The sequence below is a fragment of the Delphinapterus leucas genome, chromosome 21, assembly GCF_059928025.1.
Source record: "Delphinapterus leucas isolate spDelLeu-1000000601 "Yukka" chromosome 21, BTC_Dleu_Yukka2, whole genome shotgun sequence".
Lineage (NCBI taxonomy): Eukaryota > Metazoa > Chordata > Mammalia > Artiodactyla > Monodontidae > Delphinapterus > Delphinapterus leucas.
The window spans coordinates 30,030,997-30,054,548 of NC_143149.1; the positions used below are offsets into that span (position 1 = coordinate 30,030,997).

At 47.5% G+C, this 23,552-nt stretch overlaps 1 protein-coding gene across 4 annotated transcripts in view; it reads left to right on the forward strand.

Annotated features, from left to right (window-relative positions):
• The window catches only part of TACC1 (transforming acidic coiled-coil containing protein 1), a 59,345-nt gene that overhangs the window by 21,522 nt on the left and 14,271 nt on the right, over positions 1-23,552 (forward strand). The window contains exons 3-6 of one of the 4 annotated variants that reach the window (XM_022571251.3): positions 7,855-8,947; positions 12,701-12,761; positions 14,962-15,169; positions 17,811-17,863. In XM_022571251.3, the coding sequence (XP_022426959.2) occupies positions 7,855-8,947; positions 12,701-12,761; positions 14,962-15,169; positions 17,811-17,863 (1,415 nt within the window). The remainder of the gene's footprint in view (positions 1-7,854; positions 8,948-12,700; positions 12,762-14,961; positions 15,170-17,810; positions 17,864-23,552) is intronic. The other 3 variants (XM_022571254.3, XM_022571256.3, XM_022571257.3) reach the window with 3 other exon arrangements.

Consider the following 23,552-nt stretch of genomic DNA (forward strand, 5'->3'; position numbering starts at 1 on the left):
CTTTCCACCTGACGTGTCTTGGAAACCCTCCCATTTCAGCACATACAAGTCTGCGTGTTTTTTGATACCCAGATATCAATAGTATTCCCGTGTCAATGTTGCACATTAAATGATCTGTCAGTCCCCTCTGGTGCTCTATAATAGCCGCCAAAGTGGGTGGGAACATCCTCACCCTTGTACATGTGTGTGCTTGGCCCTCTTTGTGAGCATAATTAAAATAAACGCCTAGCCGAGGAAATCATGAGATAAGCACTTCCTGAAGGATCCCGCATACGCTTTCCCACACGTGTGAGAGGGCCGACTGGCCCGCTTGCCTGGCCGCTGTTAACTGAGCATCATCAGTATTTTAATTTTTACAAATCTGATGGGTTAAAAACAGTATCCGGTTTATTAACTGTGTGAAAGCGAGTCTGTTTCAAATGTGTTTTGGCCATTTTCTTTTTTTCTTTTTTTTTTCTTTTTGCGGTACACGGGCCTCTCACTGTTGTGGCCTCTCCCGTTGCGGAGCACAGGCTCCGGATGCGCAGGCTCAGCGGCCATGGCTCACAGGCCCAGCCGCCGCGGCACGTGGGATCTTCCCGGACCGGGGCACGAACCCGTGTCCCCTGCATCGGCAGGCGGACTCTCAACCACTGCGCCACCAGGGAAGCCCCATTTTCTTTTTTAAATTAATTTATTTTTGGCCGCGTTGGGTGTTTGTTGCTGTGCGTGGGCTTTCTCTAGTTGCCGTGAGTGGGGACTATTCATTGCAGTGGCTTCTCTTGTGGAGCACGGGCTTTAGGCACGTGGGCTTCAGTAGTTGTGGCACGTGAGCTCAGTAGTTGTGGCTCACGGGCTCTAGAGCACAGGCTCAGTAGTTGTGGCACAGGGACTTAGTTGCTCTGCAGCATGTGGGATCTTCCCAGACGAGGGCTCGAACCCGTGTCCCCTGCGTTGGCAGGTGGATTCTTAACCACTGCGCCAGCAGGGAAGCCCCTTGGCCATTTTTTTAAATTGCTTGCTTTTTATGAATGAACTGTAGAATTCATTCCTGACTTCAGTTGTTCAGTGGCAGGCACCAGGGACGGTGTCGTTTTAAGTGGGAAACAGGGAGGACGTTCATGGTCTGGTGGAGGCTCCACCACCTCTGGTTCGTGAAGCCCCTGAGACGTGAGGTTCTCTGTGTACGTTTTCCTTAATTCTCCTTTGATTACATGGGTTTTGTTACACGCTCCCTCCGAGGGAAGGTCGTTCCAGCATCTGGCCGTTACCAGAGGCCAGGGGCGCCTTTAAGCTGAGCTCCATGTGGAGCGGAGCGTGGAGAAGGGCCTGCGGGCTCAGGCCAGGTGTTGGCTGCCTCTTCACCTTACGCTGCCCTCTGCCCAGCAGAGCCCAAGCCACCCTCCAGAGAAGGAGAGCATCCCCCCAGGTCTGATTTCCCACGGGGTGGTCTGTCCAAGCGTCCCTCCCTTCCACACCAGTGCCCCGCCGGGACCACGCCACCAGCTTTCACTGGACGTTTGGGGCCCCTTAGGGCCTGGCCATCCACCACCCTTCAGTCCCATCTCAGTGTCAACGGGTACGGAGCCCGTGACTGAATCCTGTTTAAACAGACGATTTAAATTTGTGTTTTGGTGCGTGTTCCCTCTCAGACGTTTAGTCCACACTTAAAATTGCTTAAAACAGCACTTGCAGCATTCCCTTGGAATGTTCTCGGAGGTGGTGAGCTTTGTTTTTTGACGTTAGGATTTTTTTCCCGCAGTAGCGTAAGAGTTTTTAAACCCCGGTGTGGTGATTGAGGGGGAATTGAAGTTTTAACTATCAAGTAATGAGAGGAGCCCTTTGAGGACCCTAAACGTGGCCCCCAAATGCAGTCTGCCACCCGGTGGTTTCTTTTCCTTTCTTTTTTTTTAAAAATAGCTATTTTTTTAAAATGTATTTTAAAAATTTATTTATTTATTTTTGGTTGCGTTGTGGTGGCTTCTCTTGTTGTGGAACACGGGCTCCAGGCATGAGGACTTCAGTAGCTGTGGCACGCGGGCTCTTGAGTGCGGGCTCAGTAGTTGTGGCATGTGGGCCCCGTTGCTCTGTGGCACGTGGGATCTTCCCGGACCGGAGCTTGAACCCGTGTCTCCTGCATTGGCAGGCGGACTCTCAACCACTGAGCCACCAGGGAAGTCCCTGCCTGGTGGTTTCTAAGGCCAGACTTTGGAGAAGGCCATGGATTTTCTCCCCTGGAGAAGGCTCTAATGTAATTTTTCATTGAGTTTCTGGGGCTTCATGGACCCTCTGAAATTTTACCTTAGAACCCTTCTTCCTGAATTATTGCAAAGACATTCATTTTCATGTATTGGTTCAGAGATTTTTGTTTTAGCCTCAGAGTCAGGCGTTGCATCTCAGACTTGGTTGTGAGATATACTGTTCAGATCAGATTTTGAGGTTAGAAGGAGGCCAGGGTTTGTGTGTGTGTGAGAGAGAGATACAGGAGGCCTGTTCAAATATTGGCAGCTTTGTCACTTTACAGGTCCAGTGTTTATTTGTGTGGTTTTTTGTTTTTTGTTGTTTTGGTTTTTTTGTTGTTTGGCTGCACCGCAAGGCATGCAGGATCTTAGTTCCCTGACCAGGGATTGAACCCGCACCCCCTGCAGTGGAAGCACAGAGTCTTGACCACTGGACCACCAGGGAAGTCCCACATGTCCAGTATTTTAAAACCCATAAAAGAGGCCTCTTGTAGCTGCAGGAGAGGAAGTGATGGGCAGGTCTAAAAGGAGCTTGCAGACAACGTTTCACCAAAAAGTTAAAATCTGAGGGGGGGAAATGTCAAGCATATTTGAGAAAAATGCCAAATCTGCAGTGTTAATATACAATGTCTTCCAAGTGGTTGCTGTTTTATCTCCTCTCAGATGAGGTTATCCACGTGGAAACAGCCAGCTGAGCAGGTTCTCAGTGTATGTGAGCTGAATACATTTCTGAGTGTCAGAAATATTTTGTGTTCATGGCATTTCCCCTCTGCTAAGGTTTTTCATACACTTGTATTTTAACCCAGTATATTTTCAGCATACCGGAGTACAAAGCAGAAGGTCAAGCTGTTACCTCAGTCTTTAGAATTGGGGTGTTCTGTGCCTTTTCTTTTACAAATATTATAAAGAAGGAGGGAAAAATCTCTTTTTACAGGAGAATAGTCTAAAAAAAGCATATAAGGTATCTGTGTTAGAGCACCCGTGCGTGCGTCACACGACGTTTTAGATCTAGCAGAGGCTGCCCGTTGAAAGGCAGAGTTTCATTAACAGCAGCAGACGTGGCAGAAGTGGAAATGTTGGTCTATTTTTGGATTTCCTCTGTGTTTGCTTTGAATTCATCTGCTGATCACCTCTCTGTCTGTGTTCACCAAGCTGCCAGGCAGTGCTGTGCTTGTCAGAATCATCCAGACTCAATAGACTCAATCCAGGGAGAGAGCCTATCAGCGCGCTGGAGGAAGGTTCTGATGGAATGCAGGATTTGTGTAAAAGCGGAAGGATGGCTTAGAGGGAGGTTAGTTATATAACAGCGCTCTCAGACGGGGACCGAGGTTAGAGCTCTTAACCAGAGCTTGCAGACATTTTGGGTGTTTTACTTCTTCCTGAAAGTTACCTGTGGTGCCATGCTTGCCTTTAGCGTCTGTTGTAGGGCAGCCCGGGGTATGTGGGGTCGCCTGGTATTGGCACACTTGCTGACGGAGGGTGTAAATGCAAATAAAATCTTACTCTGAGGTACCTTTTCCAGTTAGGTGAGGAGTTTGGTTTTTTCCTTGTTTTACATTTTCCCAAACTCCCCAGACTGGTTTATTTTTATTTTTATTTTGTTTTTTTTGGCCACGCCACGCGGCTTGCGGGATCTTAGTTCCCTGACCAGGGATCGAACCCAGGCCACAGCAGTGAAAGCGCCAAGCCCTAACCACTGGACCGCCAGGGAATTCCCCCAAACTGGTTTAAGTCAATGAGAAGCCCTCCCCACACTCCTGCCCGTCAGTGCTTTCTCCTGGTGACTGAAGATGCTAGACCAGGGTAGGGTCTGCAGGGAGTGGGCGTAGGACTGGGCAGGTTTACTGACCTGGTACCTGGCCAGAGCTGGCCAAGAAATGCCTGGGCAGGGGTCTTCTGCTCAGGCTGGGGGGCCGAATTCAGGTGAAGGGTGCTCGTTTTCCTTCCCCCTCCCACTTGCTGGGTGGCACGCTTTAGGGTACAGCAGAGCTGCAGGTGTCCCCAAGTTGCCGGGCGGGCTCCTTTTCCATCCCTCGCTCCTCTGCAGCCGGTAGAGATGGGGAAGGAGAAGGGTCTAGAGGAATGGGTGGAGGTGGAGGAAGGTGGGAAGGCCCTGCCCTTTTCTAATGGAGGCGATGAGGGCAGAAATTGAAAGCTAGGAGAGAGTAAGCGAAGGGTGACTCCATAGGTCTCCCCTCGGTCTCTGGGAGGTGTGGGATTGTTGGTGAAGGAATCAGGAAAGGGAGACAAAAGTCCCAAGAGGGAAAGGGCCGCTGGGCTGGACACACTGTCCTCGCCTCACCCTTTCCCCTTAACTTATCACAAGCCTCTGGGGGAAGAACACAGAGGACTCGGGTATCAGTGCCCAGGGCTCCCACGTGGGAGACTGGCAGTAAATGTTTAGAAGTCAATGGCAAGGAGAGGTTGGGAGAGCAATTCTGTAACAAAAGACAGTTTTTCTTTGATTGTCATCAGCTTCCAATGTCCTGCGGTAGAACCTGTGTGTGCCCACTGCCCAGGTTAAATCATTGCCCCCATTTGCCCAGGTTTGTCCCCACTGTGACCTTCTTTTTCTTTTGTTTTGCTGCTTTCGTGGTTTTTTTTTGTTTTTTTTTTTTTGCGGTACACGGGCCTCTCACTGTTGTGGCCTCTCCCGTTGCGGACCACAGGCTCCGGACACGCAGGCTCAGCGGCCATGGCTCATGGGCCCAGCCGCTCCGCGGCATGTGGGATCTTCCCGGACCGGGTCACGAACCCGCGTCCCCTGCATCGGCAGGCGGACTCTCAACCACTGCGCCACCAGGGAAGCCCTGCTTTAGTATTTTTAAAACAAGTTCCAGGGTATCACGTCACAGATATTTCAGTATGCATCTCTAAAATGTTTGGGCACTTTCTTATATAACTATGATGTTGTGATTAATAATACTCTTTTAATTTACAAAGATGGTTAAACTTCAACTTTCATTTTAAATTAATCCTTTTTAGGTAACTTCTTTTTGAAAGAAAGATAATCAATCTCTCTTTAAAATTTTAGAATAAAATATGCTAAGGCTCAAAGATGCAATGTAGCAGGGAGATACCTTACAGTTAAGTAGTATCCAGTGTGACTTCGAAGGTAGTCAGTCTCACGTATATCGTGGCTTCAGTTAGGTCAAGTACTAGTTGCAGCCCAGATCTGTCTGCGCTACTTACTTCCTACTCAGCATCTCTGCTTCAGAGTTCCAGACAGCTCTCGGTGTCCAGGGCCAACCTCCCCACCCTAGCCCGACAGCCCCGAGCTCTTCGGCTGGTACCCCTGAACCTCGTTGAACAGTAAAACCATCCTCTCATTCCATGAGCTGAAAACGTACGAGTCATCTTTGATGCCTCCTTCTCCTACAGTCCTACATCCAGCCTATCATCAAGCCTTATCAAATTTCACCTCATTTTCTCAGTTACTGTGCACTTCTCTTCCTGTCCATTAGCACCGCCCTAGTCGAAGCCCCAGAATAACATGCTAGCGGTTCTGTTTGTTCCATTTTGACCTCCTTCCACATTTCAACTGGAGAGAGCTGTTGAGAACGTAAATCTGATTTCGATCCACCCCTGCTTCAGCGCTCTCTGTGGCTTACGTAAAATAAGCGGTAACTGTCTATACTTTGGTATAATCAAGATTAGATTGTATTCAACCAGCTGATGCTAGGGTGTGAGCAGGTGTGCCCAGACCCAGCCTGGCTTCTAACTGAGCCTGTTGCATGTAGATTTTTGCAGCCCTGGGGTTTTGATGCTGTGTTTTCACTGTTGCTTGTCTACCCTCCTGCCCGCCATCAGCACAGAGAAACAGTCAATAACACCTGCATCACAGCTCAAATATATGGAGAGAGAATAGAGAGTCTGTACACACACAAGTGAACTTGTCAGTACACTTTAAAACGTTCTCGTTAAAATTCTGTGTGAAATGCAGTTGTTTTAAATTTTTTTATTTTGAAAGGTTTCAAGAGTATACGATAGAGAAAATAGTGCAATGGAAACTCCTATATACCCATCCCTGGATTCAACAGTTATCAAGATTTTGCCACATTTGCTTTCTCTTTTTAAAAAATATCCTTCTGAAGTATGTTAAATCCCAGGTATCATGTGTTGAGAACTTTTTAAAAAATTACAGTATTAATAATAGTTAAATATATCTTTAAGAACAAGACATATTGGACATTGGTTAGAATATCTGAAGCATCTGTGCAGAATAGTTTGTAAACCGCTGCCCAATTCCAGCCATAAAGGAATCGTGTAAAAAGATGTGTGAGTGCTTTAAAAAAACTCTCCCAGTGATGCTTAGTTCTTTGATCCTGGATTAGGATTACGGTCAAGAAGTAGGATTAGATGGTCATCTCTGAGTTTCCCTTAAATCATGAGATACTATGATAATAACCAGTTTACTCAGTTTTTGCTGCTACTCTATTATCGTTTCAGATATATGTCAGGAAAGCACTATCTTAGTTTGTGCTTTAAAGAAATACCTTCATTTACACCTTCCTGATTGCAGAGTTTCTCCTTATAAAACCCCAATTAAAAAGGATCTTTCGTTTTCACAAATGATTTGAGAAGATTCCTGGCCAGCTTAGAGACGAAGCTTCTAAAGAAGAAGTAACTTTATTGTTTTATGATTTGTGTTTTAGTAAAATAAGGGCTGTTTGTTTATAAAGCCACTTTTCTATCTCTGCTTTTTCTAATTAGTTTTTTTATTTGGCTCTTTCCATTTTTAAGTGTACAGAGAAGTTATTCTGAGCAGGCCGTGATGACTTTTTCATTTAATTTTAAACCAGTCCAGTTATTTAAACTCTATTCTGGGGAAGAGGGAATACTTAACATCCAGAGATTAAAACCCGCTTACTGCATAAAATCCGGACCCTGAAACTCTCAGGCAGTGCCTGGGAACCGTGTCCGTGCCAGGTGAGATCCCTGTTACCTGAGTTGTCTGCATCCTAAGTTTCTTCCAGACCAGTTGTTGTTGTTTTGTTTTTTGTTTTTTTTAAAATTAATTTATTTATTTTTGCTGTGTTGGGTCTTCGTTTCTGTGCGAGGGCTTTCTCTAGTTGTGGCAAGCGGAGGCCACTCTTCATAGCGGTGTGCGGGCCTCTCACTATCGCGGCCTCTTGTTGCGGAGCACAGGCTCCAGACGCGCAGGCTCAGTAGTTGTGGCTCACGGGCCTAGTTGCTCCGCAGCATGTGGGATCCTCCCAGACCAGGGCTCGAACCCGTGTCCCCTGCATTAGCAGGCAGATTCTCAACCACTGCGCCACCAGGGAAGCCCCAGACCAGTTGTTTTAACCTGCGGAATTTTAACATCATATTAATTTGCTTTGCAGAGGGCCCACGATCTATTTAGCCATTTCCTGAATAGCTCTGTTCGGTATAATTGTTATTCGTGTGACTTGGATAGCACACACACAGCGTTTGGGCTGGGAAGACTCGCTTTAGAGTGTAGTACCAGCCGTCCGCCGTCAGGCCATGCCGCCGTCGTTGCGGAACCTTAGGGGATGCTTCGTACAAGCAAAGAGGGCAGAGCTTGCCGTTTGTGCGGCTTCAGCTAGTGGAGAATAGTCACCAATGCTGAAAAGGTAATTTGTTAACAGGCGGCTTTTGTGTTTTGTTTTAGACTCACAAGAAGTGGACGAACAGCTGGTAGCAGAAGTGGTTGAAAAATGGTCGCCCGAGGCTGGTTCTAGACCCTCAGAAAACGAGGCAGCTCAGCACACTGCTGAGTCTTACTCAGTCAAGGGTTTCAGAGAAGAACCTGAACACGATGTGAGCAAAATCTCTGTCGTGAGGCCGTTTTCCGTAGAAACCAAGAATTCCACGGCGCCCCGGGGGCAGCCTGGCCCAGCAGCGGCTCATGGCTGCGTGGCTGCGGCCCTAGGCCGGGCCGGGCCCTGCCCCCGCGCGCCGGGCGCCGCCGAGGACCAGGCAATGACCGAGGGCGCCATGGGGTCCACGCTGGAGGCCTCGGCGGAAGCCGACCCGGAGGCGGGAAGCCCGTGTCCGGAGCCCGGGGCCAGCAGAAGCAGGCTGCGGGAGCCCAGGCCCGTCCCCCCGAGGAAGAAGGCGGCAGGCGGCGGGATCTCCGAAGCCCACCCCGCCCCGGAGGGCGCGCGTCTTCCCCGGGTGGACCGCCAGTCCGGTTCTGACGGAGAGGCTGGGAACGCCGCCACCCCTGCCCTGCTAGGAGGTGACAGGAGCCAGAAGTGTCCCCCCGACGTGAGGGAGACACTGTGTGCCCCCGGCGGAGACACCCACGACTCAGGGACTGAGCTGCCGGAGGCCGTGAGGGGCTCCCCTCTGAAACTGGAGTTTGACTTCACGGAAGACGTGGAGACTGTGGAGTCCAGGAAAGCCCTCCCGAGGAAACCCGGCCGGAAACTGGGCAGCAGGGTGACACCCAAGGTTCAGAAAGACGGCGCCGGGGAGCCAGCAGGCGCCCCGGGGGCAGGGGCGTCCTCAGAGCCGGGTCCCCGCCCCTGTCCCGGGGAGAGCCCCGACTTCGGGCCCTTTGGGGGCCACTCCCCGCTGCAGCGCTCGCCCCTGCTCTCGACTCAGGGCTCCTACCGCTTTGACCCAGATCACTTTGACGAATCCATGGATCCCTTTAAACCCGCTATGACTTTAACGAGCAGTGACTTTGGTTCTTCCGCCGGTAGTCATATTAGTGAAATCTTAGAATCACCCAAGAAGGCAAAGTCGCGTTTGATAACGTGAGTGAGATGGGCGTGGGCCTTGTGTTCTGGGTCCTCTCTGTGAGTTTGGCGGCCACTGCTTTTGGTTTGGGTGAAGGTGCCCCGGGGTAGACGCAAAGCTCGTAACCTAACCTCGGACTGCAGTCTTCACTGTTTTGCCTAACTCTGGTGTGGAATCAGAGATACCTGAGGTTTCCTTTTTAGATGTCTGCTTTGCTTCTGAATCCTCAGTTTATTCAGCTGAGTTCTTTTTCACCCCACCTTGGGTACTTTTTTCCTATTAAAAAAGAAAAAAGAATGTCATGGGCTAGGCAGGTAGAGATTTGATGGTTTTCAGAAATCCTATCTGAGCTGTCGGGAATCGTTTTATATACAGAATTCAGGTGTCAGTGCTAGCCATCTTCTTCAGCTTCTCTGTGGATGAAACAAGAGTACCAGGGCTGCAGGTAAACTGTGTAGTATCAGTAACACGTGGGAAAGGGTCTTACAGAAGTCTTTTCACTTGAACAGAAAGCTGTGATTTTTGTTGGAAACAAACCTACCACTAAAAGTTAGAATTCTTATGTCTCCTGGTAAAGCTTCTGGCTCTTTCAGAAAGGAGGTGAGTTTCCAAAAAGAATCAAGACTATTTTAAACAATTGCCTAAATCTGACTAAATTAGGCTGTTAGTCTTCGTTGTGTGAGATCCCTCTCGCCACCAACCGCCCTTCTCCCGGGAAATCTGGAGCCACTTTTGCAAGGTCCTCAGAGTTCTCTCGGAGTGGTCACCCCCAGGCCATAATTCCACGTCACATTTCAGGTTAAACTTGTTACAGGGTGACCTTATCACAAAACTTGAGTCGATGACAATCTGTTGGTATCTTCATGACCCTGTGACATTTTACTAAGAATTAGATATAAAGAAGGGCCAATGAGGAATTCCCTGGCGGTCCAGTGGTTAGGACTTGGCGCTTTCATGCTTTCACTGCTGTGGCCCAGGTTTGATCCCTGGTCAGGGAACTGAGATCCCACAAGACGTGTGGTGTGGCCAAATTAAATAAATAAAGTATTTAAAAAAAAAAAAAAAAAGGGCCAGTGACATGGTGGATGAAATATGAAAAGGGAGGGTGAGAAGAAGTACCATGTTTCTCATTGTCACCACAGTTGTATTGGCAGAATGCTTTTCAGCGTTAATGTGATGTAAAGAAAAACACTAGATGGTGTGGTGATTGGCATCAGAGAAAAAGGGTTAAAGAGCAGAAAGTATGAGGACCAAGAAGCTTGAGCACTGCAGGAACGGATTCTTCAGCAGCCCCAGAATATTCCCCAGGACGTCTAAAGGGAATAAAATGTCATTAATAGTTCTTGATCTGTTCTTTGATTATAGACACACAGTTAAATGGTTGCTGAAAAATATTATTGATCAGGTGACCTCAAGGTGGTTTTCTGTGGTTCAGGTTAGTTACCTGTGTCTAGACGATGCCCGGGGGACACGATGGCCAGGTCTTTGCCTGGATTCTTCCTAACCTGGGGTCCCCTAATTATGGGCAGTCCTGCCTATCAGGGTTGATAAGGGGTCATTGGGAGCCTCCCTTTCAGTTGCTGTTGAAGGTGTGTAGCCAGTGAATTCATGTTACATGAGACTAAAGTGGGACCAAAGGGAGGGAAGTTTATCCTACATCTTGTTTTCAGTAGCAAGAAGCACCCTCTCCCAGTCCTACCACCCTCACCTGCTAGCATTTTCCTCCTGTTCTGTTTTTTTTTTTTTTTTTTTTTGCGGTACGCGGGCCTCTCACTGTTGTGGCCTCTCCCGTTGCGGAGCACAGGCTCCGGACGCGCAGGCTCAGCGGCCATGGCCCACGGGCCCAGCCGCTCCGCGGCATGTGGGATCTTCCCAGACCGGGGCACGAACCCATGTCCCCTGCATCGGCAGGCGGACTCTCAACCACTGCCCCACCAGGGAAGCCCTTGTGTGACTTCTTAAAAGATGACGTAATTGGCATCTCAGATCCTTCTTCTGTAAACTAGAGACATCATCCTATGATTGGGATTTTTGTGGGTCAAATAAGATAAATTATGTAAAATCGCTTGGAGTTTCTCAGTAATATACACCTACCGGAGATATAAGCAGATGCATTTTCAATTATATTTTCATTCATGCATTGATTGCCTTTAATCTGGATGACTAGACATTTAAGAGTAAACATACTCGGCAGTAATGCCGTTTTTTTACATTTACAAATATTTGAAAGTTTACTTTTCATCCATAAATTTGACCGTGTGACATTTCCGAGCGTTTCTATCACTCTCTTACTACTGAGAATCATTCACTCACCAGTGGTAACATTCATGAGTATGACATTTTTAATTCACGTCTCACCTCATAGAAAGAACTTTGCAACCTTTATGTCTGCCAGACTAGAGATAAATATTCCAGGCTTTACATGATTTTTTTCTCCGTCTGTCTCTTTCCCGTCTCTAATTTTGTTGGTGCATCAGGACTACTGAACAAGTGAAATTTCTCTGTTTTCTGTTGTAAGTACTCCTGTTTCTGGCTCTCCCTGGGGCCCTTGGCAGTTCCTCCCCTACCCTCCCCGGACCGTCTCTCCATAGCATGTTGGCTTCCCTTTCTGAGTTGGATCTTCTGATGATTTTTTTGCATTTCATTTGCTACTTCTTGAGCCAGCTTATTAGCCTTGCCATCTGTACCCAAAGGCTTGGAGATGGGGCCCTCCCACCTCAGGTGCGAGAGCTTGCGTCCCCGGCTTGACACACGCCTCGTGCGGCGCTGTGATGCTGCGTGCTGGCTTGGCCCTACTCTCATCCCCGCAGCGGCTTGAGGAACTGCTCTGCTGTTTCATGTCAGGAACAACTGACTTTTTTGATAGGATAAGGCTGCCGCCTTGGAGCAGGAAATACATTTTACCGAGTCAGCTCAACCTGAGTTTGGTGGCAGGGGTGACACTCAGGCGTTAGGGAAGACAAGCAGAGACTACCGAGGCGGTGGTCCCTCTTCTGGTAGCCATCCATGCTGGTCTTTGTTTTTGCCCCGCAAAACGAGAAGAACTTGCAGTTTTGGTTGGGGGTGGGGTGTGGTCAGAGCGGCGGTGCTGTAAATTCTAAGTTCATTACAAAAGAACAGAATCTGGATAGTCTTCAGATCACAAATTACGTGCTAGTTTAAACAAAGCGGGCGGTTTGAGCTTCCCCAGTTCCGGCCGTGACGTTCGTTTTCCATCTCGCTACTTAAGAGGAATGGTAACAGTTTGCTCAGACATTTTTATTTTCATCCTTTCTGTTGCCCACAGTCCTCCTCTGTGAGCACGCAGGTCTGGAGCTGTCTTCCCAGACTTCTGTGGCTTTTAGCGCAATAAAGAATTTTTAAAGAATGTGGTCCGGCGTGGTAATTTTTCTGGTGACTTATCAAAGCCAAGTGAGCGCGGATCAGATGACCCGACCGTCTCCAGGTACTGGGGCTGCTCTCGGAAGAGCTGTTGGTGGCTGCTGGCGCGCAGTTACAAGCCGTAGGGGCCCGAGTGCTGGTGTTTAGCTACCCGCAGAAGCAAGTGAGGAGGTCACTGAGTTACAGTTCTTTGCTTGCCCTGCCTCTCGGGAGAGGATTCAGAGGCGGGAAGGTGTTTGTTCCCATCTCTGACGCGTGGACGCGTGACTTGCGTGGGGCTGTGCGCTTTGGCTTGTGTCTGCACACACCGCTGTCTGCACCATCTCACAGCTTGGAGGTTGTCAGTGTGATTCCAAACCGGCCCGGTGTTCTGTTTGTTTTTTTCCCAGGAGTGGCTGTAAGGTGAAGAAATACGAAGCCCAGTCTCTTGCTTTGGATGGGTGTTCTCAGGTAAGTCTGTGTTCCTCATCAGAGTGGTGATGAATGAAGATTTTCCAGTGGGGATCTGAGTACTCAGCTTTAAGGAGACCAATTCCCAAATCCTTGACTTGCTAAGCTGATCTGAGAAAGGGCTCTGAAGATAAGGGAACCGTTCCTTCACAGCTACCCTTTTCCCACTTTTTTGTGATAAAGTTCCCTCTCACCCGTTCTCAAACTTACTAGGGTGCATCACCACTGGGTGTGAAACCTCTGGGCACCAAAGAGGGAATTTGAAATACTGGTGTTAAGTTATGAGAAGGTGATTGACTCCAGTGACTGGATAGTATATTTTTAAAGTCAGATGGTTTTCCAGTTCATTGCTTTTAGCAAGTTAGGAGAACCTGAATTGTCAGCTGATAGATTATTAAAAATAATTTTTGACACAGTGATATATGTCAGTTATATCTCAATTAAAAAGATAATTATTTGGACTTCCCCGGTGGTCCAGTGGTTAGGACTCCACGCTTCCACTGCAGGGGGCTCGGGCTCGATCCCTGGTTGGGGAATTAAGATCCCCCATGCAACACGACATGGCCCAAAAGGAAAAAAAAAAGATAATTATTGATGATAGAATTTTTTGGAACAAAATTTGGAAAGGGGTTCAAAGAACTGAGACATTTCTGTTACAAACTTCGTTCTGTTTCACCTATTTATTTGTATTATTAAGTCTTCTGGCTTCTTGACTATAATTATAAAAATGGAAAACAGGAATCAAATTGATGCTCACCTTTGTTTCATTCTAGCAATAAATATTTGTCCATGACTATATAATTAATTGGGAAACACACACACACACACACACACACACACAAACAAGCAAACAAAAGAAAACCCGGACCCATTTGATTGCAATGAAGTCCTTTTTTTTTTTTTCCTTTTTAAAACTTTATTCCAGCGTAACCATGATTACAGAAATACGGTCATTGCATTTTAAGTTTAACTTATCTTACACAATTTGGACCAAAAACTTGTTACGTGGTTTAAGATTAAAAAAAAAAAAAGATTTGTAATTTGATTTATTCTTCATCTATTACAAATGTATGAAGTGTCCACCTTCAAATGCTGCTAAAGCAGAGGCAGCAAGAGCTATGAAAAATTTACGTTTGATTTGCTCCAGAAAAATAACACATATTGCATTGTAAAAGATTTTTAAAATTGGTGCAACAAAATATTGTAATCGATTTCCATTTTTTAAAAATTTTACTTCTGTGTTTGATTGTACTTACCAAACATTGTAAAACTTTTAGAATAAATAGTGCCTTTGTAATTGTAGTGATAACCCTCCAGAAGAAAAAATGTTAACGGAGACTTATGGTTGTTAAAAAAAGGTTTTTTAAATTTTTTTGAACAAATGTAATAGGAGAACTTTAAAAAAACTTGAAAGCAAATGCATTTCTTTGGGATAATTTCTTGATGGAAGTAGCAAGGAAATGCAAATTCAGAGAGGAAAAGGAATGACGTAAATTTCTGACTATTAAAGGGCTTATTCATGTTCGATTTTAAACAGATGGTAAAGTATCAAATCACTAGAGTAACTAAATTGAATTAATAAGCCAAGTCGGTATTTAAAATATAATAAAATTTTTTTCTTTTCTTTTGTATCTGTGTGAGAGGATGGATGTTCTCCAAACTTACTGTGATAATTTCATGATGTACGTAAGTCATATCATTATGCTGTACCTCTTAAAGTTACACAGTGCTGTTATGTCAATTATATCTCAATAAAACTGGAAGGAGAGATAAGTAAACAAGCAAACAAATAATATGTAGCAGATATTATAGCCTTTGTGACTACTTAAGCTCGTAGTGAAAGGTTTTTAGATGTCACCTGAAAATACAGTGGGGTGCATAAATTTTCCAGAAAAGTCTAGGATCTATCCATATGAGCAAAATGTATGAAAACTATTTTCTTCAGCCACTTCAACTTCTTGCTTATAAATTTAGGCTAGAAAAGCTTAATTTTTTAAACCTCAGGTGTGAATTACAGAAGGTAGGCCCTAGAAAATACAACCTTCCATGGTTGAGGGGCTGCAGCTTGCTTCCTTGGTTGGTACCCAGATTCGTGGAGAACATCCATATGGAATGGCGGCTGCTTTGCTCTTCCTGAGATGTCGCTTTCCCCACTGCTTGCCCTCCTAAATGGTAGCATCTCATCTGTTGCCTTTCCCAGGATGAAGGAGCAGTGATCTCCCAGATTTCAGACATTTCTAACAGGGATGGCCATGCTACCGACGAGGAGAAGCTGGCGTCCACGTCATCTGGTCAGAAACCCATTGGGGCCGAGGGGAAAGGTGAGCCAGAGGACGACCTGGAGTACTTTGAATGTTCCAATGTTCCCGTGTCTGCCATAAATCATGCGTTTTCATCCTCAGAAGCAGGTATGGAAGCAAATCTTCATCTTTTTTACGTACATAAGCATAGAAATGCCTGGAAGCCCGGGGCAGGAGACACTTTAAAAGAGATGAGAGAACGGGTCCCTTGATGGATAGGTTTAGGCTGCTGGTCTGTGCTTTACTTCTTTGCCTGGAGAAGAGACACAAAAGGGTGTCAGTGGAGCGCCAGGGACGTATGGATCTGAGTGGCAGGATGTACGGAGACACTGATGTATCAGACTGCTTGAATTCTTTCCTAATTATTTCAGTCTGGCCACATCTTCACGTGTAGTGACCTGGAACCATGTTGGGATTATTGGGCTCCTGGTTTCCCTTATAGAAATAATGACTAACAGGTATAGTTGCTTCCACATGCAGGCACTGTTCTAAGTGTTTTACGTGTAGTAACTCATGTCTCCTCACTAGGTAGCGTTCTTTTTTTTTTTTTTTTTTTTGTTTCTTTTTAAATTGAAGTACAGTTGATTTACAATGTTGTCTTAGTTTCAGGTGTACAGCAAACTGATTCAGTTACATATGTTTTTCCAGATTCTTTTCCATTATAGGTTATTACAAGATATTGAACATAGCTCCCTGTGCCATACAGTAGCTCCTTGTTTTTTTATCTATTTTATATTAGGCAGCATTCTTTTCCCCATTATCAGAGAGGGAAAGTGAGACAGAAGTTAAGGATCTCGGCCACGGTCTCCTGTCTAGTAAGTGGTGGACTAGGGTCCGAGTTCCCAGCAGTCTTGGCTCCACGGTCTTTTAACCACAAGGCTAACGTGTGAAGAGATGGTTTTCGTTACCCTCAACTATTTATTGTAAGTTTTCCTGCTTGCAGACATGGTGGATTGAAAAAGACTAATGCTTCTTCATGTTCTCATAAGGGCCTAGACCAACCTGTGCTGAAGCTTAGTGCTGTTTTCCTCTTTAGAACATTCTAAATCCGAGGCCCTTTTCCAGGTCCCAGGTTGTATCTGTGGCCTTAACCTTCATTGTGAAGCACTTGGCACCGTGTTCCCGACTTCATTAAACATTATTGGAAACTCAGGTCTTTAGCAACATAGTTCGGTGTGGAGCTTTTATACTTAGAATTTCAAAAATAATGATCTATCATCAAACCAGAGAAGCAGGTGGAAATCTGGACTTTGTGAGAGTTATCTCCCCACCTACCCAGGTCTGTTTCCCGTCTGTAAAATAAACGTTCCAGGCACTGTTCCACATTTCCTCCCAGGCCTCTTTTCTGCTCTGATGTTTTCTCCGAAGACCCCGTCTGCCATTTCCTTTTGTGCCCCTTTACCCATTGCACAGGCTTACCCTTAGGAGTCTCATACCTACACTTATTTCTTGTATATGAAATGCCTTTCTTCACCATTGTCCTGTAGAGATTCTGCCCATCCTTGCTGGTCTGTCTCAGAAAGGTCACTTGGCTCCCACAGCATTTCTTCGTACGTTCCATGTATTCGTTATGGAAGGTTATCTTTGATAAACTTCTTGAGGTTAAGGACTATGAGTGATTCATCTTCGATTTTCCTCTAGTGCAGGTGCATGGTCCCTGTTTGTTGAATTATATCCTTCCTCACTAGGAGGAAATTCCTTTGGCAGAAACTTTATGAGCTGGGGTTCTGCTAACAGAACAGCTCCCGTTAACACTGTTCGTAACGGATTAGCCACATCGTGGGAGCGAGCAGGGGCCCTGGTCGCGTGGGGTGGGTGAACTGTGTCCTGGGATATCACCTTCAGCCTGGGTCTTGATAGATAAATACGAAGATGCACCCCAAGGAGTCTCTCACAGGGATGGGAAGGAACCCGCCACACAGGCAAAATGCCCAGTAGCTGTCCGTGAGTACAGGGCAAGTGGGAACCCGGGGTTGACCTGAGGAATTGGGGCTTTATCAACATAGAGGAGCCACTGAAGGTTTTTAAGCAAAGTAGTGACGGTCACATTTGTGTTCTCAATAATTCACTCTCGACAGTGCACTGAAGTAGTAATTTGCGATTGCAGGTGGAGGATTGTAGCTTCAGCATTTTATGTGCTTTCACATATTGAAAAATTTTCTTCAACGAGTGCATGTTCCTTTAATCAGAAGAAGCATCGTGTTGGTTTTTTGTACGCGTTGACTCTGGTGGTAGAGCGGGGCCGAGAAAACCAGCTTGAAGGGTGTGGGGAGGATAATGAATTTAGTGTTCAGGCATTGAAATTTAGGTTTTTGTTTTATCTGCTACATTAATTCCACTGACGTACCCTTCAGGGCTGGAATTCAGATTCATTCCAACTTGGTAATAAAATAGGTTTCAGCGTTAACTGTTTCTCCTCTTTCTGAAATGACCCCGTGGTTAGTCCAACTCACTTGCAAAACTTTTCATGGACACTAGGGGGCAGCCTTGCCGTTCTCTCCACCTGAGGACGTGCTTCCGTCTGAGGCTGACGACCCGTAAGCTCCTCTTTCCTCTGTATGTTTTGGACCCTGAACACAGACAGCGCAGTGGTCAGCAGAATGTAGCGCGTCTTCCAAGATCTTGAGATGCTGTTCAGGGGCCCTTAGATGTCCTTCCGGGCCTGCGCTGGGGTCTCCCAGAGTCTCTTGGTGGGAAGGAAAGGCACAACCTCTTGGGATGACTCTAAAAGTGACTCTCTGTGTTTTAGGCACTGAGAAGGAGACGTGCCAACAGATGGAGAAGGATGGACCTGCCGTGCCCGTGAGTCCCCAGGATCGTGGGGGAGGGGTGTGAGCGCGGGGGGTTCAGTGTTTGTTTTGAGGCCCATGTTAACTCAGTAATTAAATTCTAGTCTGTGTCTGGTGACGGGCACAAGATAAAAATAAAGCACAACTCCTTCACTTGAGGCGTCTCGGAGGGTGACCACTAGTACTTGGACCTGTAGCTGGACGTCCTGAGATGTCTTCCAAGTGTAAAGTGCAACCAGCGTTTGACGACTTAGCGCAGAAAAGAAGGGAAAATAAAATGTCTCTAAGTTTTTATACTGATAACATGTTGATGTTTTGGATCTATTGGGTTAACGAAACTATATTATTAAAATTAATTTCACCTGTTTCTTTTTACCCTTTAAATGTGGCTGCTGAGAATTTTTAAATTATGTATGGCTTACGTTGTATTTCTTTCGAGCAGCCCCGGTTGTAGATTACAAAATGGAAACCAGGGTTACCCTGTGGTGAATGTTACACCAGGATGTGTCCCCAGGACTGGGCTGACCCACCGTGCGGCATGTGTCAGGAAGGCCGGATTTGAGCTAATTAAAAACAATTTTATTTCTTTTTAACTTTCAGGCTTACAAAAATAGTACAAAGAATTCCTATAACTCTTGCACCCATGCTCCTCAAACTTTAACCTCTCCTGTAATCAGAATCAGTACACGCTGGTACGGTATTATTGTCTGGTCTGTAAACCGTATGCAGGTCTTACCAGCTACCCCCACTAGTGTCCTTTCTCTGGCACAGGATCCAGGGCAGGACCCCACAAGGCGTTCAGTGCCTGTGTTCTCAATCTCCTTTAATCTGTGACAGTTCCTCAGTCTGTCTCTGTCCTTCCGGACCTTGGCTCTTTTCAAGAGTGCTGGTTAGTTGTTTTGTAGAATATCTTTCAATTTGGGCTTGTCGAGTGTTTCCTCATGATTAAATTCAGTTTACGCATTTTTGGCACGAATGCATCAGAAGGGACCTCATGGGTATCAGTGCATCCCATTATTGGTGGAATTAACTGATCACGTGGTTAAGGTGGGGTCTTCTGGGTTCCTCACTTGAACTAAGTTTTAAAGGAAGAATGGGGTTTGCCAGGTAGATAAGGCAATGAAGGGTGTTCTGGGCAGGAGAGTTGTATTGTGCAAAGACAGGGAGTGAGAAGAAGCATGTGCTTTATAAGGAGTTGTAGGGATGAATAATCTCACGTGATCGGAGGATACTGTGTGTGTGGTAGGTGAGAGCCAGGCCACTGGGGCCCTAGACATCATGCCGGGAGGCTTGGAATTCATGGAAACGCAGCAGAGGACTCTCCTGGGGGTTGAAGTAGGGAGCATCATGATCGGTAGTAAATCAGAGGATGGGACAGAGGCTGGGACTTAGCAGGTAGAACCATCACTGCTTGGTGGCTTCTGGGGTGTACGTGGTGGCTGAGGTGGAGGTTGGAGAAAGTCGCTGAAGGCCATCGAGTTTTCCGCCTTGAACATCTGAGTGGTCGGCGTTGCTGATAACCAAGCCCAGAGGGGCCTCGTCTCGACAGGTGGCACTGCTGTCCACCTCGTTGTCTAAGCCACAACCCTGGGGTCCTCTTGGACTCCCCCGTCCTCTGTATTCCCACACGTAGGGTCTGTGGTTTCCACGTCCAGAAAGCAGATGTTGTAAATCCGTCTACTTTTGTCCAGCCCATGGCCACCACCGGTCTTTTTAAGCATGGTGGCAGTTTCCTAATGAATCTCCCTGTTCCCGAGGCTATTCTGTCCTCCTCTTCCATCAGCCAGAGTTGTTCCTCTTTGCTTAAACCCTTTCGTTGGCTTCCCTTGTCTTGAGGCTGAGCTCAGACTCTGCTGTGGGCTCCGCGGCTTTCTACACCACCCCTGCCTCTTCCCACGCCAGACCCTTGCCCAGCCAAACGGGCTTTGGTTCACTGCTGTGGGCCCGCCCCTTGGAGGCACTTTCTCTTCTCCCCGCCTGCCCCACGGGTTGGGACCGTGACTGTGTGCTGGCCCCTGTACCCCAGCACCAACCACAGTGAACACGGCTGAACACAGGAGCCAGTACATCAGGAGTACAGAGGAGGTGCAGAATCGTAGAAGTTCAGTTTTAGACGTGTGGCTTTGAGACATCTGTGAGACCAGCTTCTCGGTTCACATTTCCTGTAGGCAGTGAGAAGCACACAGCGTGAGCTCAGGAAAAGTCAAGGTTGGCTTCAGTAGATCTGAGCGCCCTTAGGACACAGGACATAGTTGAAGCTGAAGGATTGGGTGAAGTTGTGACAGAAACGTTCTGAACCTGGATCCACAGTAAGAATACGCTTTGCATCCTGGCTCGTAGGTATGTATGACACGTCTCAACACACGCGTTGATATTGTTATCACACAAATTGCACAGAACAGCATCTGCCTTTCTTCATGTGGCTCACTCTGACATCTTCTGTTCTATTTCATTTATTTTAATGCATGTTGCTTGTCCTAGTAACCGTTCTCTTGACTCACCACTGGACTGCGACCCACGGTGTTTCCCTGGAGGACACAGAGTAAGGGACGTAAGGGTGGGCGAGGGAGCCGTGGGCGCCGGGCAGAAGGAGGACATGCACTCAGGGGTCAGGGACTTGGAGCGTGGTCCCCTCTCAGGGGCATTACACAGCAGTGACGGTGGTTTCCTGACAGAATCACTCTTTTGGGAGCCAGGTCTTGTAATCATTCCCAGCACAGCCACTGTGGCTGATGGCACAGTCACTTTGAGGAGCCACTGAGGCCACCATTCTGCAAGTAGTGAAGTGTCCCCCGCATCTGTGGGAGGGGGTCCTTCCCACAAAAGGATGAGACTCCACCCTCTGCTCCCCAAACTGCCTGGTCGTGCCCTTAGGGAAACCAGTTTCCTGTGACGTTTTCCAGGTACTGTGGGAGCGTCGTCTAGTCTTTTCTGTGTGTAAAAATGGCAAAGGGATGGTCGAAGTCTGTGTTGAGGGGCCCAGGCACTGGTCTGCAGATTGGGGAGGTTTACCCACGTTCTTGAAACGCCCCAGTTATGCTTGCACATTCCCCAGTTATTCATCCACAGAGTTAGCCCCACCTCCCTGCCTCGGCAGGGGGATTGTGAAGATGCGGGGAAGGGGTAACGTGCAAGGCGGAGCCAGAAAGCCCTGAGCTGCTGTGTGGTGGCGTGACGTTGGTGGGAAAGCTGGGGGAGAGCGGGAGAGAGAAGATGGGGGAAGCCTTGTCTCCAGAGCCCCCTGCAAAGACCACGTCCTGGGTTGCCATCTTTGAACGGTAACTCCAGTTGAACTTGCAGAAGTAAATTAATTTCTACTTCCTACTTCCTTAGAACGCTGAATCAGCATTGCATAAAGAACTTGCAATATTCAAAACACTGACTAAGAAGTCTGTTTAGGGCTTCCCTGGTGGCACAGTGGTTGAGAGTCTGCCTGCCGATTCAGGGGACACGGGTTCGTGTCCTGATCCAGGAAGATCCCGCATGCTGCGGGGCGGCTGGGCCCGTGAGCCACGGCCACTGAGCCTGCGTGTCTGGAGCCTGTGCTCTGCAGCGGGAGGGGCCACAACAGTGAGGGGCCCGCGTACCGCAAAAAAAAAAGAAGTCTGTTTAGTCTAGCCTGTGCCTCTGTATGCCTCTGGGTGTTGCTCTGAAGGGCATTCCTGTTGCAGTCTCTGCCCAGCACCAGGGGGCGGCCAGGGCCAAGTAACTAAGATCGGAGGATGGTCATCTCTCTTTTCAGCTGCTGGTCTACAGCATCTTTCACTTAGGAGTCAATCTTCTATTTTTTCAAAGAAATCTTAAACTTCTTAAAAGTTGAGTTCACTTGGCTTTTCCAGTGTGTCTCCGTTAGAAGTGGCAGGGGGGACACTGCTCTAACAGGTTCAAGGACAAATGGGATGAGCCTAACAGATTAGGGATCCTGATTTCTCTCATCGCAAGGATGTGAGCAGAGAATTACTTTGTGGCATCTGCGCTCACTGTGAACTTACAGCCAAGACTCCCCTGGGTCCCACTGTCTGTAGACAGGTCTTTGTGGGTCCTCAAGGGTGAATGCTTTGTGGGACAGGGAGAAAGACCAGGGGATGTGAAGCAGGACCCTTTTGGAAGGATGTGATTGATCTGATTGGTTTAGCATCTTTATTAAACACGTACTAGATTGCCCAGCCCAGGAAGAGATGGTCAGGCCAGATATTGGTGATGGTAGATTCTGTAGGCTTTCTGTGCTGTTCGATAAACAGTATAAAGGACTGCGGAATGTAAAAAGCTAAATAAATCCTAGAGGACTGGAAAAGGCAGCTAAAATAGGCCACGGCTATAAATTCCTCATAAGAGCTGTTGCATTTTGAGCCATGGGGCTTGTGGCGTACAGCCAGGCAGAGGGAGTGGCTGGGAGAGCTGCCGGCTGCAGAGCCACTCGTCCAGGTGTATTTGTCCCCATCTAAGTCCTGATCTTCCAGCTCGGAACGCTGCCCCTTCCAGACACCTCATTTGTTAGAGCAAAGTCATTAAACAGGTGGGCGGACTGAATTCATTTATCCTCTCGAGGATGAATGAGATGCAGACCTCCAGAATAGACACTATTTCCCTTACTAAGAAAACTTGGCTTATTTCCCAAACCCTCGCTAACATGAGGGTCACGGAAGGCACAGGGGATCAGCTTCCCAGAGTTGCCTTGTCTTAGGGATTCTGATTTAGAATAATTAAAACAAAAGACTGATTTAAAAATGTAATAATTTAGAATCGGAAATGTGACGAGATAAACCAAATGTGTGGGCTGGACCTAGTAGGCAGGTTACACGGGAAACGGGACAGTTGGGAGGAGTCTTGATGGGCACTGTGGCATGGGAGGTGGGGGGATGAGTCAGATGTCCAGTGTGTTAGCGACCGACAGCAGACGATCACGATCTCATCCTTTCTGGGTCGGGAGTCCTGGGGCAGCTTCACTGAGTGCCTCTGACTCGGGGTCTCTCCCCAGCTGCTCTCAGGGTACTGACCAGGGCTGGGGTCACCTCCAGGCTCAACTTGGGTGGATCTGCTTCCAAGCTGTCTCACTTGGCCGTTGGCAGAGATGGCCGTTCCTTGCCACGTGGCCTCTCCACAGAGCTTCTCACAGCCGGAGCCTCTTTGTCAACGAGTGACACCGCATGACTTTACCACTTTCTGTGCTTTAGATGGGGGTCACTGGGTCCAGCCTAACTCAAGGGGAGGAGGCTACCCAAAAGGACTCATACAGGGGGTGGGGTCATTGGGGGCCATTTTAGGGCTGCCAGCCCCTAGTAGCTTCTGGCTCTGGTGATGGAGCTCCCCCAGGATAGAAGGTGTTTCTGGGGGGCCTCGGGCTTCTGTCAGCATGGTGGGCTGGCCTCCCCCAGATGGTGCTGGAACGGGCACTGCCAGCTCGTGGCTTTTGCATTTTCCCTTTTCTGTGGCCTCAGCCAGGGGTTTGTCTATTGGACCCTTGGCTGAGGGCAATGAAGATCTAGGTAAAATTTATGTGCATGTTCTTGAGCATTTTCTAGAGAGAGGGTGAGTCCATAATGACCCTGAAAAGTTTAAAAACCACTGGTCTACATTGACCTTGGACTTCCTGTTCAAGCTCGATTCAAACAAGATACCAGAGCCCAATTGATTATAGTCAGTAACTAATTGATCAGTTATGCTGACATTGAAGATTATTAAGATTATTCCCTAATCCTAAC